We start from the raw sequence: 15,003 nt of genomic DNA, 5'->3' as shown, positions 1-15,003 counted from the left end.
AAATAACACCACTGAAGCCAACAGAAATCGCAAGACGATTCTAGAAGGCGCAATCTAATGCTACAGCAGTTCATAAATATGAATGTGTCCTTCAACCCGCTGGTACACAACACAGCAAATTAGTAAGGGTTGTCACGTAAACAGAACATGCCAATTCGTTACTAGTTCAGCACACCGGTGTGTTGGAGAGTAAACCCACAACATTTACAATTCGAGTACGACGTTTCACCAGTAATTACAACCAGCCTCATCAGGCGACAGTCAAAATTGTTGAGAAATCCTCCTCTTGTTTCGGTCTGAAAAGCTCCAGCAGTTACTGTACAATACAGATATAGTACAGTTACAGGTACAGTTAATGTCCATTGTGGTCCAGATGTCTTGTGACCCCCCCCCCCCCCATTTAATTCTCTTAAACTTCTCTTTTTTTGAAGTAAGGTTTATTAAAAGCAAGAATGTTAGGAATCGATTAATTAGGGGGGGTCACAAGACATCTGGGGCACCCTGTACAGCACCGAAGTGCGTCTTCTGCCTGGCGAGGGACACGATCAGCTGTGGAGACGCAGCTGGACAAGTCGTCGGCACAGCCGCTTACACGCCGTTTAGTCGTCGAGTTTCAGGAAGTTAGAATTCCCCAACCCCCCACGGGGCACGCTAAACCGGGCCGCACCGTCGCGGCGGACGTGTGCTGTGCACGCGTTCGCTCAACCCGGCGGTGACGCGGCGTCCCTCCGCCGTGGTGCAGACACGGCTACAACATGTGGAGGGACCCGCTGAAGCCCAGCCAGATTCTGGCGCGCCTGTGCAAGGAGGTGAAGGTGGACCCGCCGCAGTACAGCCCCGAGGGGCGCGTCAAGGTCGCCAACCGCACCTTCACTGCCGCCACCGAGGTGGAGGACGAGAACGGTGAGGGGGGGCGCTCGCCCTCAAGCACTTGCACAGCGTTCCCGCGGTGCTTCCCCGTCCGTGTGCGCGTGTGTGTTCTAGTCTGTCTGTGTGTTCTCGTCTGTCTGTGTGTTCTCGTCTGTCTGTGTGTTCTCGTCTGTGTGTGTGTGTGTGCGCGCTTTAGTTCGTGTCTGCGTGTTCTAGTCTGTATGTTCCAGTCTTTGTGTGTATTCCAGTCTGTGCGTTTATGTTCCAGTCTGTGCGTGTGTGTTCTAATCTCTGTGTGTGGGCTCGGGACGGGTGCGAGGTGCTGGTAACCCCTCCACCTGCATTTCAATTAGCACGATGCCCCGTGAATAATTTCTAGCTAAGCTTATGCCGGAGGCCTCAGGAGGGCAGGCGTCTTATGATATTTCCTGGCCAAACCCCATTTGGCGGGGCCAGGAGACTGAACCTGTACCCTCGGGGTACAGGCTGCCACTCCTCTGTCGGGAGCTGGACCGGTACTGCCTGGATCTCTGCAGTATTCAGGAGGTCCGGAGGACCGGCTCTGGCTCCAGCCACCATGAGTAGTAAACACCCCTCTACTCGGGGCAGGAGAATGCCAAACAACAGGGAGTGGCTGTTCTTCTGAAAAAAAAGAATGAAGGGGGTGTTGGAGCGTGGCAGTGAGGTGTGGGAAGCTCTAAGTCCCAGGCTACTGTGAGTTCACCTCCACATCAACGGGAGGTGAGGAGTGGATGTTGGTGGTTGCTTATGCCCCACCGAAGATGAACAACAGTGGAAGGATGTAGCCAAGGCCAATAAGTCAGATGCCTTCTGTGACCTCCTGTTAAAGGTGCTCACTAAATTGGGTTTATACTCATGGCAGAATTCTTGCAATAGGGTGGACTAAAATCTTGATCATGTGTTTTTTTTTACCCAATTCACATTGTGGAATGTGTGGATTCCCATTGGAATCCCACAAAACGATCAGCATCTAGGGGAGTGTCGATAATAATAATAGGGCACATATATGACGATGTCAGAACTGATTCGGATCTGTCATCAAGGCAGGTTTTTTCTAATTAGCAAATGTTTCAGCACATTTATAGGGAATTGCGACTATTCAGAAAAAGCGTGATCGGAGAAGCAGTGAGTTATGTTGTGTTTTCACCAAAAACCGTGAAATGTCACTGTCTATGACTATGCACAGAGCCTGAGTGGTCAGTATTCAGCGATGTTCCGCTCCTGCTTGTTTAGCCGGCACGGTATTTGTGGGTGGTGCAGTCGGGGGCTCGTGTTCGTCCCGCGGTGAACGCGTTGACTGCAGTGTCGCCGCTGCCACTGCTGCTGCCTCTGCAGGTCAGAAGAAGCCAACGGATGAGCACATGGCGCTGACGGTACTGCACCACTGGGAGGAAATCCCCGGGGCCTGCAAGCTGATTCCCGAGCACATCGAGACAAGGCCTCTGCTGCACCCAGAGAAGCCCGGCATCGAGCAGGTGACGAGGCGCCGTCATTGTCACCAGCCGCCGCGATCAATCCGCCGGCCGGATGAAGGCCTTTCCCAAGCCGTCAATAATAGGCCAAGCACATGTGCATGAGCTGGTTTCATGTCCTGTGACCGACACACCTGGGCAGGGATGAGATTCCTCCGAGAGAAAGTAAGACTCGCCGTGTCCACGGTCCAGTGAAGAAGGCGACGCCAGGAGCCAGTGATTAAATGACAATGTCTACAAAAGTTACGGTTTTTATTAATTTCATGACTGGGTACCATGAACATATCTTGCATGCAAAACAAAATGAGACGCACTTGTGTCCGTGGCCTCCTCTTTGTCCTCCAATGTTTGTCTAAGCTTGAGTTTATCTAATTACTGTCACAGCCTGTTGGTGAGGGGCCTCTGACTCCACCATACCAGTGATATGTTCATGTCAATTCTTGCATAATCCTGTGGAATGCACACTTTTCATATACTACAGCGACATCATCTGGGATATAAATGAGCCACAAGCTCCAGGTTGATCGGATCCACATGAATGGACAAAGGGCGCTGCGGTGACGATATGTTAACTACCTCGCCTGGTATACAGGAGGTTGTGGATTCGATCCCGACCCTGACGTCTGTATATTTGTAGTGTGCATGTTCTTCCCGTGGTTGCGTGGATTTTTCTCCGGGTCCTCCGGTTTTTCCCTCCACGTTTAGAATCAACATCGTGCGTTTAGAGTATTTGGCTGCTAGAAATTTCCACGTGATAAGCCACTCCGTTGGGCTATCATTAGCAGCCGGGTCGCTTCTGAAAAATATCTTTATAGCTCAGTGAGCGTTGCCTGGTAAAATAAAAAATAAAAAAATGTTTAACAAAGAATTGTAAATAGTTTGCTGCGAATGAAACATTTGCAAAGGTATTAAAAAAAAGTTTGCATTCATCAGTGTGTTAAAATGGGTAAAGCTGTGTTGAAGGAATAATTTGAGATCGTCTCTGACAGGCTTGCCACCGCCGCCACCGCCGCCGCCGCCACCGTCGGATAAGTGCGTTGAAGGGCCCTAGCGGCTGTGCTGATTGTGCCGGCCATGGCATGGGGTTTGTGCTTCCAGGGTCGTATCGAGATGTGGGTGGACATGTTTCCCGCCGACGTGCCGCGGCCGGGCCCTCCCATCGACATCGCGCCCCGCAAGCCCAAGAGGTACCGCCAAGCCGGCTGCAGCACCTCCGCCTCGCTCCTTCTGGACGCTCGGGTCAAATTAATAAAAAAAACCACACACTTAGGGTTCATCAGTCCAATGTAGCTGCTGCCTCATTGCCACATTCTGCCCGAATTGGTTATTTTAGCGATTTAAACAGCAACGTAGATTTGCGTATGTTGATGAAGGAGAGCGTTGTACACATTCAAATCAATTTAATGTGATGGGGGTAACTCGTGCGGCTGCTTTTTTCTCGTATCGGACTTTTTGGCCGTTGACTTTGCCACGTCTCGCTTTGTGTTTAGCCTGGAGATGCGCGTCATCATTTGGAACACTGATGACGTCATTCTGGAAGACGACTCGTTGCTGACGGGCGAAAAGTCCTCCGATATCTTTGTTCGAAGGTGAGATTAAGGTCTCGCGAAGAGCGCCATTGAGATGCACATTTTTCTTCCGGTGCCCCCACCGACTGCCACGGAATGCCGCAGAGTAAAAACGCCATTCCCTCTGCTGACTCCTTACAAAAGCTCTGCCATCCTACGTGGCACTACCCTCACGCTGGTGGCTTACAGACCAGCGTATGCTATGACAATAATAACGCCCAGTGCTTTGTCTGTGCGCTCCTGGGTGAAATCCTCCCCACGAAGTTTCAGATTTCAAGTCCATTTTCCTTAACCAGGTGAGAATTCAAGAGGCCACGATGAGTCTCATTTCCAAGAGTGACCTGGGGCATTATTCTGCCAGTATTCATTTGCTTTGTACATTCCCAATTCAGTACTTTGCTAGTCATTTTTGAATTTGTGTTCATTTAGACCCCGACGCCGGCACACAACGCCTCGCCCTTGGTGATCTTTAACGTACACTGTGAAGCAGAGGGCACGGACAGTAACACCCTCCTGCTTTACGTACTTGCGCTATAACGTACTCAACTTATTGATACCCTGACTGGCTATAGTTTCTCTTATTTATATTATTATTATTTCCCCTACATATCGTATTTATGGCATAAAAAAGATTTTCAAGTGTTAAAACATTTATATGATAAACATCGAATAATAATACATATAGTATAATACGCAAGGTAATATATCTTAAGATATCAATAATGCACACTTACTTTTAACACCGATGATTATCCAGTATAGATGCACAATAGGTTACTGAGTATGTATCTTCTGTTTAGGTTCACTTCGATGCAAGTACTTTCAATTTACGTTCTGGTTTTCAGGAAAGCATCCTGGGCATAAACTGATGTTTAGTTGTATTATGGCTTTACACCGGAAGTAATAATCATGGCGGCCGCCAGGTTCGAACCACGAATCTCTGCAACAAGCAGCGAACTTGCTACCAATATAGACCATGTCACTGCCACCACTATGCCACAACCATGGGAGTTGTTTAACCATACTTCACCATGCTGGTCTATGGCCGATGATGATGGTGTTGTATAGCAGCACTTTTAGAGATGTGTACGTTACAATTGAATACAATTTCCAGGTTTTGAAACAGTTTTGTGCGACGTATTTTCATTTCCGTTTGTAATATTTTCCACGTCTGTCTTCACTTGACGCTTGTTATACGTAGACGGTGACCGTAGCCGGAATCCCTGAGTGGAGAAAGCCAGTGTTGGGCCTCAGTGAGAATGCTCTGGGATGTGAACTACCTCGCCTGTTATGCAAGAGGTCTTGGGTTCGATCCTGACTTTGACAATTATATATCTGGAGTCTGCATGTCTCTCTAGCCTCGTGGTTGTGTGGATTTTTCTCCGGGTCCTCTGGCTTTTCCCTCCACATTTAAAATCAACATCACACGTTCCGAGTATTTGGCTGCTACTATAAATGTCTACATCATGATAAGCCACTTCGTTCAGAAATAATTTGTGGCCAGGTCGCTTCTGAAAAAGAGCTATATATCCCAGTGAGCCTTACCTAGAAAAATAAAAATAAAATAGTTCTAGTTACTCACTGCACATTACAGCCGTGCTCTCATGCCCTCCCAGAGCTGCGTGGCTACATCCACCTTGACGTGGAACTCGTCGGGAGACTGCGTCGGTGGGGCCGCTTGGTCTAAGCAAAGCCAAGCAAAGGAGTGGGGTCCCATGAAGCTCAAGGGGACCCTGGATTCATGATAAATATAGCAGGATACAAAATTCAACTCGTGTCTTAATATAAAATAAATACAAAATCTCAGCATTTAATAATAAAACTAAATATTGTAATTAGTATATTACTTTAATGATTTTGCACGACTGCGATGTACATAATTTATGTAGCTTGCCCAGGATATATTGTAATACCTCGATATACAAAGTAGATGTTTTCCTGGAGCTTTGTTCGTGTATTGAATAACTTATAACATTAGTACTATGAGGATGCATTCCCAGCCTTCGTAACTTATCATTCATATACTGTGATTTATTTTATTTTATACCTACGTGACTTTACCGAAAGAACCAAAGAGTATGGGTTCCTGCAGTCACGAAAGCTTCAAATCAGATTGAACGCTTAATAGCTTACCATTCATATATACATTTTTTCTTAAAATAATATTTTTGTTATACTGTACAATATTACAAAAACGAAACTGACAAATAAAATATAGTGTACTGTAAAATATATCCGCACTCACCAGTGTAGTCTTTGGTGCAGTTATAAGGTTTCATTGCCCACCAAACTCCATAGCGCCGTACATGGCTTAATTTCAGTGCATTTATTTATGATTTCACTTTCTTTTTAGCTTTCTGTGTAAAATAATGGTATTACATCCAAAGTTAGTGACAGCTAAACTTTGTTTTTTTTTTCGAATGTACGCATATGGAGGTGTTACTGTCGTCCCAAGACGCAGCACAGAGATAATTTCCACTGAGTGTCCTCCGATGGCTTGGCACTGTCCCTACCTGCATTGGGAGCAAATCTGCAGCACAAGAAACCGAAGGCTGTACAGAATTTACCCACTAGTCTACCCACTAGTTTACCCATGGTAGTTAAAAAACAACCGGTGCCTTAAAAACGGAAGCACATAAATATACATGCATGGCTGTTGAACGTGAGATCAAATGACCCCCATGACCTGCAGAGGCATTGGGGGAGGCCGTTGTGCAGCAGTGGCCGGTTCTCGAGTCTCCGTGCGGTTGCCCCCCCCACCACCAACCGTCCACCGCCCCACCGCCGCGTGCCTGCAGCTGGCTCAAGGGGCAGCAGGAGGACAAGCAGGACACGGACGTGCACTACAACTCGGTGACGGGCGAGGGCAACTTCAACTGGCGCTTCGTCTTCCCCTTCGACTACCTCGTGGCGGAGGAGAAGATCGTCATGTCAAAGAAGGAGTCGGTGTTCTCGTGGGACGAGACTGAGTACAAGATCCCTGCGCGCCTCACGCTGCAGGTGTGGGACGCCGACCACTTCTCGGCTGACGACTTCCTGGGTACGTGCCCGGGCGGCTCTGGCTTATTTTTTTTATTTTACCAGGTAAGGCCCACTGAGCTATTAGGTATTGTGTTATGAAGCTGCCTGGCTATCACAAAGGGTAGCGCAACTTCGCACCTCCGATTAGCACGGTTGGCTACATACTGTATTTTCCAAACATACATACTACGAAGTGGCATATCAGGTGGAAATTTATAGCAGCCAAATGCTCTAAATGCGTGATATTGATTCTAAATGTGGAGGGAAAAACCGGAGGACCTGGAGAAAAAAAATCCACATGCCCATGGGGAGAGAGAGAGACATGAAATCTCCAAATATACAGCAGGTGTCAAGTTCGGGATCGAACCCACGACCTCCTCCATACCAGGTTAGGGAGATAACATCTCAAGAGCAGCAACAACAAGAACTCAACGTGATCTCCTGCTCAAGTGTGTATTGAAGGAAAGGTGCTGATCTCTTTTTATAGCCCTGAGCCAGTGGTGAAAATTCCACATTCCTATGGCGGGGGTGGGTCTATTCTTAGGGCCATCGCTGTTGACTTTACCCTCAGTGGGATGGATGATGTGTTGAATCGACTACGGACCAGGATTGGAACTCGCAACCTTCCGCTTACGAGTCGCTCGCTCTTCCGATGAGCAACAAAAGTGATCTTCACACGTTTTGTCGTTTCATAATTAACGTTTGGCATTTTGTTAATGACTTGCACACTACCATATTGTGTACATGTGCTGCTGTATCATGGGACTATACATTCTCTGATACGTGCATCGTCTTTGTACTGGTCACCGTTTGGCGTTCTCTGGTCTGACACCGGTGAGACAAGGACATAAAGAAGGCCGTCTCTGGTGTAGGCCAATCAGTTTCCGAGACAATCCATCTGTTGTGTGTCTAACTAACTACACGGTGACGGCTTCTGGAGGCAACGCGTTTATTAACCAACAGACCCAACTGACAAGACTGTAACACGAAGGGGTACGGCCCCTTCAACCCGATAGCCTAAGGGAGCTACAGCCTCCCTGCTAGCGCGCACTACACACTCCGGGCTACGCTACACACAGGTACCTTTCCACGGCCGCTGAGGGAGGCTAGACTGACCCGACCCAGACAGGGTACAGGTCCCACCACCGGTCCGCTACAACCCGGCTCTGACAAGAACCTCGGTTGAGGGTCCCAGGGTGCTGGTCCAATCTTCAGGTCTTGGACGTCTTCAGGCTTGAGTTGGCGAACACTGCCAGACCCCTTCAGAGGGCTGGCTTTTTAGCCCCAGATCGGGGCTTAGCCCTCCCCTATAGACCCCCCCCCCCCTTCCAGAACCTTCTGGAAGGTCTTAAAAGGTCAAAAATATTAAAGGGTAAATTTTGATTTAAAGCTTTCGTGACTGCAGTGATTTATATTATTGGTTCTTTCGGTAACGTCACGTTGAAGGGAAACAATAAACTAATAAAATATATATAAAACAAAGGGTCTTAAAATCGGTGGGAGGTCTCTATCCCCCCCAGCCCCCAGCCCTTGGGGGTCTGGGGTGTCAACCTCCGGGTCACGGGCCACCCGAGGTGGGTTTAACCCCGTGACCGTGGTGGCAGGTAAAGCGACCTACAGCGCCTTGTTATGGCGCAACACATCTATTAACAGAGCATGTTTGTTTGCATGTTTACCACAAGTAGTGTGTGGTTAATGCAGACTTGGTTCCTTTGAAAAGACATCTATTTGGCATTTGAACATATTAACACCTGTTTTATTGCCAGAAAGGGTAAAACCTATTATATATATTTTTACATGTGCTACTGTATGTATATATCGTGATACGTATGTACCATTTTCTGGTAATATTATGACATGTGCATTTTTACGTGAGCAACATCGTTTTGGCAATACACTAAGGTACATGTTTTTGCGATAACAATATTACATTTGGTTACGTTTTTCATTTGTTCACCATTCGTGATGATGATGATGAAGAAGAAGCAGCGACATAGCCCACTGCCTTTAGATTGACAGTGGAATAGCGTTGGTGCGCAAGTCACCAAGGACCGCCCAATTGCCTGGATTTTCACTGCGAACCGCGCAATCAGTCGACACGCATCCAAACGGTTTGCAAGTCGTGCGTTCTGCGCACTCCGGGAGACGCGGAACACCGTGGGATGACCTTTCACCCACAGCTAATAGTGGGCAGCACTTTGCACTGATTATACACCTAAACAATTTTTTTTGTTCCTGGGTAGTAAGTCTTATTTGCTATTTGCTTACGCCTCAAAGGTACAGAAAAGGGGTTATTATTCCCCCACAAACTTTGCTTTTGTGACCAGGACAGTGATATTTAGAAATGTACGTATTTTCAATGAGAAAACGTGGTGTGCATTTGTGTCATTCCTTCACGTAAAGTCCCGGTCACAAAAGCAAAGTTTGTGGCGAATAATATCCATTTTATATACTTTTGAGGCATAAGCAATTCGAAAATAACACTTACTACCCAGGAACAAAAATCGTGTCACGTAGTGTTATGCTCATGTGTGGAGGTGCACAACCTGGTGCTCACTGGCTTGGAAGTGAGGTTGGTGGATCACAGACAGGTAGTGTGTGTGGAAGAGACCCATCCTGCAAGGTGAAGGCGGTGGTTGTTGTTGGAGCCATGACGAGGCGGTTGCTCACCACTCCGTTGAGTCTGGGTGCCTTCCCCTCACGTGTGCCCTCCGATTCATCGTCACCCATAAAGCCACAGTAACACCCCGATTAACGTCTCCCTCTTTTACGTCGTTTCGCAAATACGTCGTCACTTTATTATTAACACCGCTACCCGATTTGCGTTGCCTCAACCCCGCACTTACGTCGCTGACAGCATCGTCCATCCTTTCTCGTATTCGCCGCCTCGGCCTTTTCCTCCAAGACCTACCCTGTACATCGCTTTGATTGACGTCGTTTCGATATTCGTCGACGCACCTTCCAGTAAACGCATCCCCGGCGTGAAGCGGCGTATCGCTGCGCTGGAAAATGGTGAATGGGTAAACATCCAAAGCAGATTTTTGCAGAAAAAAATTCTCGAGCTCTATGAGCCTTAGGAATAGGTTTTACCCTTTTAACTGGCACAAAAACTGACACCTTTATTCAAGGCATCATGTTTGCAATGACCACAACACAAGCAGTCAAAATGCAAACAAAAAATACAACTCTGATAATAATATGCACTGTCCTTGAATTTGATTGGTCTCCACCCGAGACAGCTTTTCTTAGAGCCTAGTCTCCATTGGTGTTGGACCAGAAGACGCCAAAAGGCGTACAACTCAAAAATAGCGCACTATCAGAGTATTGAGGGCTCTTGGTGAGCATTAACATTATGAGACCTCCTTTGCCAGAAACAAGATATAGGAATAGGTTTTACCCTTTTAACTGGCACAAATCTATTCCTATATCTTGTTTCTGGCAAAGGAGGTCTCATAATGTCTATGAGCCTTGCTGGGTAAAGCGTTGCACAGTTTGCGTCTACACGGTCTGCGTAAGCGCCCCCTTAACGGCGGTGCGCGCGTAACGGTCGCTGCGTCTCTTGGAGGGCTGCAGGTGCCATCGAGCTGGACCTGAATCGTTTCCCGCGCGGAGCGAAGACCTCCAAGCTGTGCTCGCTGGACATGCTCAAGACGGACGGCTCGGTGCCCATGATCTCCATCTTCAAGCAGAAGAGGATCAAGGGCTGGTGGCCCTTCGCCGCCCGCAACGAGAACGACGAGCTGGAGCTTACGGTACGAGGAACGACAATCCACCGCCTTGGAGATTCAGTGAATCGCCACGATGCAGCAACAGGGTTCGATTCAAGAATCACCTCTCTTCTCTTTTTTTAACATCGCAGTGAATGGTTCCCCCTGCAGTGGCTGTGTGGGTCACGTAAACCCATTACACACAACGTATACGAACCAAAAAAACGTTGCTCTTTCAACACGCAAATTGATGCTCGTAACGCTCATTAACTGACCAATAAAACACCTTAATATATAGAGGACCGCAAAAGCTTGGGCAGTTGTTGGCACCAGATCATCACATGGCCGCCTCCTGCTTGTCTATGGTTCCTTGTGCCTCTGAATTTTGTTTTCTATCACTATGAGAGCGAGCGAATACTGTGCGTGCTATGAGTTGAAAATATTATGGTGAATTTTAAAGCTGCTGATAGTCCCCACACCAATCGACGCATCGTCACCACACCGCAGAACAACATCACGAGCACCGACGTAGGAGAACAAGGATGTATCGGATGCAGAAATGTGGGCCTGCTTTGTCCCTCCTGACAGGGAAAAGTCGAGGCGGAGATTCATCTGCTGACTTCAGAGGAGGCTGAGAAGAGTCCAGCGGGACTGGGCCGCAATGAGCCAGACCCTCTGGAAAAACCCAAGTGAGTAGCACGACCTCTCACATTCCACATTCCCTGTGAACATCAGCGCTGTGATAGCGCCCTATTCTGATGCATCAGTGAACATGACACTGCTATAAATGTTACAGGACGTCATCTAAAACGTTGTACCTCCGAGGTTTGGCATGCCACGCTGGCTTGTGCGTGCTGCTGCCGCTATGACGACGATGAGATGACGAGTTTGCACCGTGCCAACCGGTGCCTTGTTTTTATCCAAGTTTGAGATTCACCGGAGATTCCATGCGGTGGATTCTTTCTTTTGATTTAATTCTTTTGATTGGAATCACTTACATTCTGCTTGGCAATGTGCATCAGGACTTTAACGACATCCTTTTTGGCAAGATAACTTGGGCGAGGATGCACGTTACAAAAGCGTGGTTAAAATGACAGAAACGTGCCCCGAAACTGAAGGCTGTAAGGCGTTATCCAGACAGCTGCGGTCTCATGGTCGGGTGGCGAGTGCTGTGAATTGGTATTCCTCCCTTACAAGGGAAGCAGGCAAAGGCTATGAACAACTCACTGTACAGCATTAGGGCTCAGGAAACCTGCAGTAGCTTCAGTCAGGCTGCTTCAAGTAAATGGTCACTGTTCCATTGCTTTTATGGCTTCATTTTGGTTATTTCGAGAAGTTTTTTGGTTTGGCCATGTTTGTTTGTTGTAGTACGGAGTTAGACTGATGGCTTTAATCTAAGTTGTCTTGTGGTTGTTGTTGTTGTTGTTTGACTTGCATCCCACTGGGATTTTTGCACACAGCGTTGGTGTACGATGCTTTTTCTCGAAGATTTTTGCTGTTTTTTCCTGGATTTTTCTGTTTGCACAGTCACATAGTCACTTTAAGATGGTTTTTTGTTCATGTTTTTTTTGTTTTTTGTGGTTGCACCCGATTCAAGAGCTGAATGGCTCACAGGGCTATACCAAAATAAATGAAACTGAAACTGAAATCCCATGTATAATGTGTAGCAACTGGGACTGAAAACATCCGTAGGTTAAAATGTGCACATGAACATGACGTCACGTGCACACTATATTAATCTAGATCATTACGGAAGCACTCTTTTCCCGTCGAGTGCGATCAATGGAAATTATGATATAGTGCAATCCACTTAATAACTGATAACGGAATAAAACCACTGTATTTTTATTTGCTGTGCATGTGCCAATCGTATATGCATGTACGCCAAACTTCTTTCGCACCGTCTGTAGCCAACCATGCTAACCGTGTTTAATCGTCGCAATATAAAGTCAGATATGGCTTCACATTGATGCTTTTGCAATTGCATTTTATTGTGCGGTATTTTTTTATGTGTATGCTGTAGTGAACCCGCGATGCCGTGTGATTCATGTGTTCCATGTTTTATTCCCCTTTGTTTAACGCCTGCATGGACAGCCGGCCAGATACGTCATTCATGTGGTTCCTCACACCCCTCAGATCGATAAAGTATCTAATCTGTCACCGCTACAAGTGGCTCATTGTCAAAATCGTGCTGGCACTCCTCCTCCTGGCTATGTTAGCTCTGTTTCTCTACAACATGCCAGGCTACATGGTTAAAAAGTTACTGGGAGCTTAGTAGAAATCTGGCACTGTGTGAGTTTCCTTGCAAGTGAATGTTGCTGCTTTTAAATCGGAAACTTATTTCCTGAGTGCCTTTTCCCACACTTAATTTTATATATATACACACACACACATACACGCTAGTTCCTATCTTGTGTTGATATCAAATGCACGTTTGTGTGGCTTTGGATATTATCACGATAAATTATTTAAGATAATCGATATAAATTATTTGGCAAAACATAAAAGCTTTAATCGTAGAAAATTACATTCGTTTTAATGTACAAGTCACAGCTCTTTGTAATGGATTGCAATTTAATTGATGTTTTTTTCCCCCTTCATTCACAGCCATTGCAATGCCTTCTATCTGTGGCGTTTTGTCGAGTCCTGTTGAATCGCCTAACGGGCTTAATAGAGGTGGATGGTCGGTGAGTAGCTAAGGCATTGGTCCTTTGAAGCACATGTATCTTTCTCTGTGACACGCGTGTGTGTGATTTATGTTGTTGTGGCTTTGAGCGCTGCTTTGGCAATCGGTGTGGCAACTGTTTGAACCAATGCAACATGCCAAGTACCGGTGTCATGTTTAAAAAAAATGCCGTCATGAGCTGCACAGGAAAAATGCCTCATACACAAATATCAATCATATGGACCGGACCCTAAGAGCACAAGTTAATGATTTCAGTGTGTAGCTTTTAGAAATCTGCTAAATATATTAAATAGCAATGCTATGGAAGTGCTGTATTAAGTAAGGCATCATGAGGCCCTGCCACAGACGTTAGTGGCCTAAGCAGTGGGCAGTCGTGAGGGTTGGAAGGCGGTGGGGGATATATGAAGTGCTACCACGTCCCTAACGGCATTCGTGTGTGGCTGGGGCACCTGCCTGTTGTGCCTGAAATGAGGTCTCCCAGTAGGGGAGGCCCCTTCGTATGTATGTTGAACGTCTTTCGCACCGTACGTAGCCGACCATGCAAATCGAAGGTGCGGGGGAAGGACAACGAACTAAACACACAAAAAGCAGTTCTAAAGCCAAGGGCCATTAATGGGCTGTGTGTGCACCATCAGCAACATGGACCTGCGTTTTTATTCAATTACGCTTTGTCGGCCCCAAAAATTACAAATGGCGTTCTGCAGTGCACCCACACCAATGTGGTAATGTCATTGAAAGTAATCTTCATTCCTACTCTTTGGTTTTTTCGGTAAAGTCACGTGGTAAAAAATAAATAAAATAAAAATAAATGGAAACAACTAAAAAAAATACATGAAAATAACTAAATTTAGTTGTTTTCATTTATTTTATTAAAATTCAGTTTTCATTTATTTTTATTTTATTTATTTTTTACCTACGTGACTTTACCGAAAAAACCAAAGAGTATGAATCCTTGCAGTCACGAAAGCTTCAAATCTAGAATGAATCTTCATTCCTTAACAAAAACGCACAATGTGCAGAATTACCTTAAAGTCATTCCATCGGGATTACGTAGAGAGCCACACATCGGCATCCTCATGTGAAACTACTTGCAGACGGTGTTTGTGAAACATAGCGCCTCACTGCAACAACTTGGAAGGACCCCCCCCCCCCCCTGGAAACAAGTCTTGAGGCTCGGCGAGGCGTTCCTTGTGGAAAACGTGGGTAATAATTATCATTGATTGGGATGTGAGAAATATTCATGAGGAAACGTTCTGACTCTCGGTCCAAAGTGCTTTGGGGACCACCAAGTTAACGATAAAAAGGGAAGTCGTTTGGCTGGAACGTTTTGCTGTAAGTAGTGATCCGCTGGAAATGACCGCCTTGTTATCATGTCAAGGTGTGTGAGAGGCGTAGACATCTGTCCCTGCTGTTGTTTTATTGCTGTGAAACGTCATCATGTCAGTGTAGTTTGCCTAACTATATACTTTAAATAATAAAGACATAGTTCGGAATGTGACGTGGAAAGCGTGTCGTTTATCTGGTTCATATTCAGTTGTCAACATTCTACTGACAGGAAATAAAAATTTGAAAATGTGTACGTATGGCTGCAAGCGCGTGTATGTAACAGACTTCTAAGAGAAACACAAGTGGCAATTGCCAGACTCGGACTTGCCTTG

General features: G+C 46.4%; 1 protein-coding gene across 4 annotated transcripts in view; it reads left to right on the top strand.

Annotated features, from left to right (window-relative positions):
• The window catches only part of OTOF (otoferlin), a 157,099-nt gene extending 142,177 nt beyond the window's left edge, over window positions 1–14,922 (top strand). For all 4 annotated transcript variants that reach the window (XM_032954768.2, XM_032954767.2, XM_032954765.2 and 1 more), the window contains 8 exons: window positions 743–903; window positions 2,227–2,366; window positions 3,462–3,550; window positions 3,854–3,952; window positions 6,730–6,971; window positions 10,526–10,704; window positions 11,248–11,348; window positions 12,754–14,922. In XM_032954768.2, the coding sequence (XP_032810659.1) occupies window positions 743–903; window positions 2,227–2,366; window positions 3,462–3,550; window positions 3,854–3,952; window positions 6,730–6,971; window positions 10,526–10,704; window positions 11,248–11,348; window positions 12,754–12,934 (1,192 nt within the window). In that variant the 3' untranslated portion in view covers window positions 12,935–14,922. The remainder of the gene's footprint in view (window positions 1–742; window positions 904–2,226; window positions 2,367–3,461; window positions 3,551–3,853; window positions 3,953–6,729; window positions 6,972–10,525; window positions 10,705–11,247; window positions 11,349–12,753) is intronic.
• Window positions 14,923–15,003: the final 81 nt, after the last annotated feature.

Source organism: Petromyzon marinus, chromosome 15 (genome assembly GCF_048934315.1).
Source record: "Petromyzon marinus isolate PM22_M1 ecotype Great Lakes invasive population chromosome 15, UKy_Petmar_22M1.pri1.0, whole genome shotgun sequence".
In the NCBI taxonomy this organism is placed as follows: domain Eukaryota; kingdom Metazoa; phylum Chordata; class Hyperoartia; order Petromyzontiformes; family Petromyzontidae; genus Petromyzon; species Petromyzon marinus.
The sequence above is the reverse complement of the archived record's forward strand: the minus strand, read 5'-3'. Positions and strand labels throughout refer to the sequence as shown.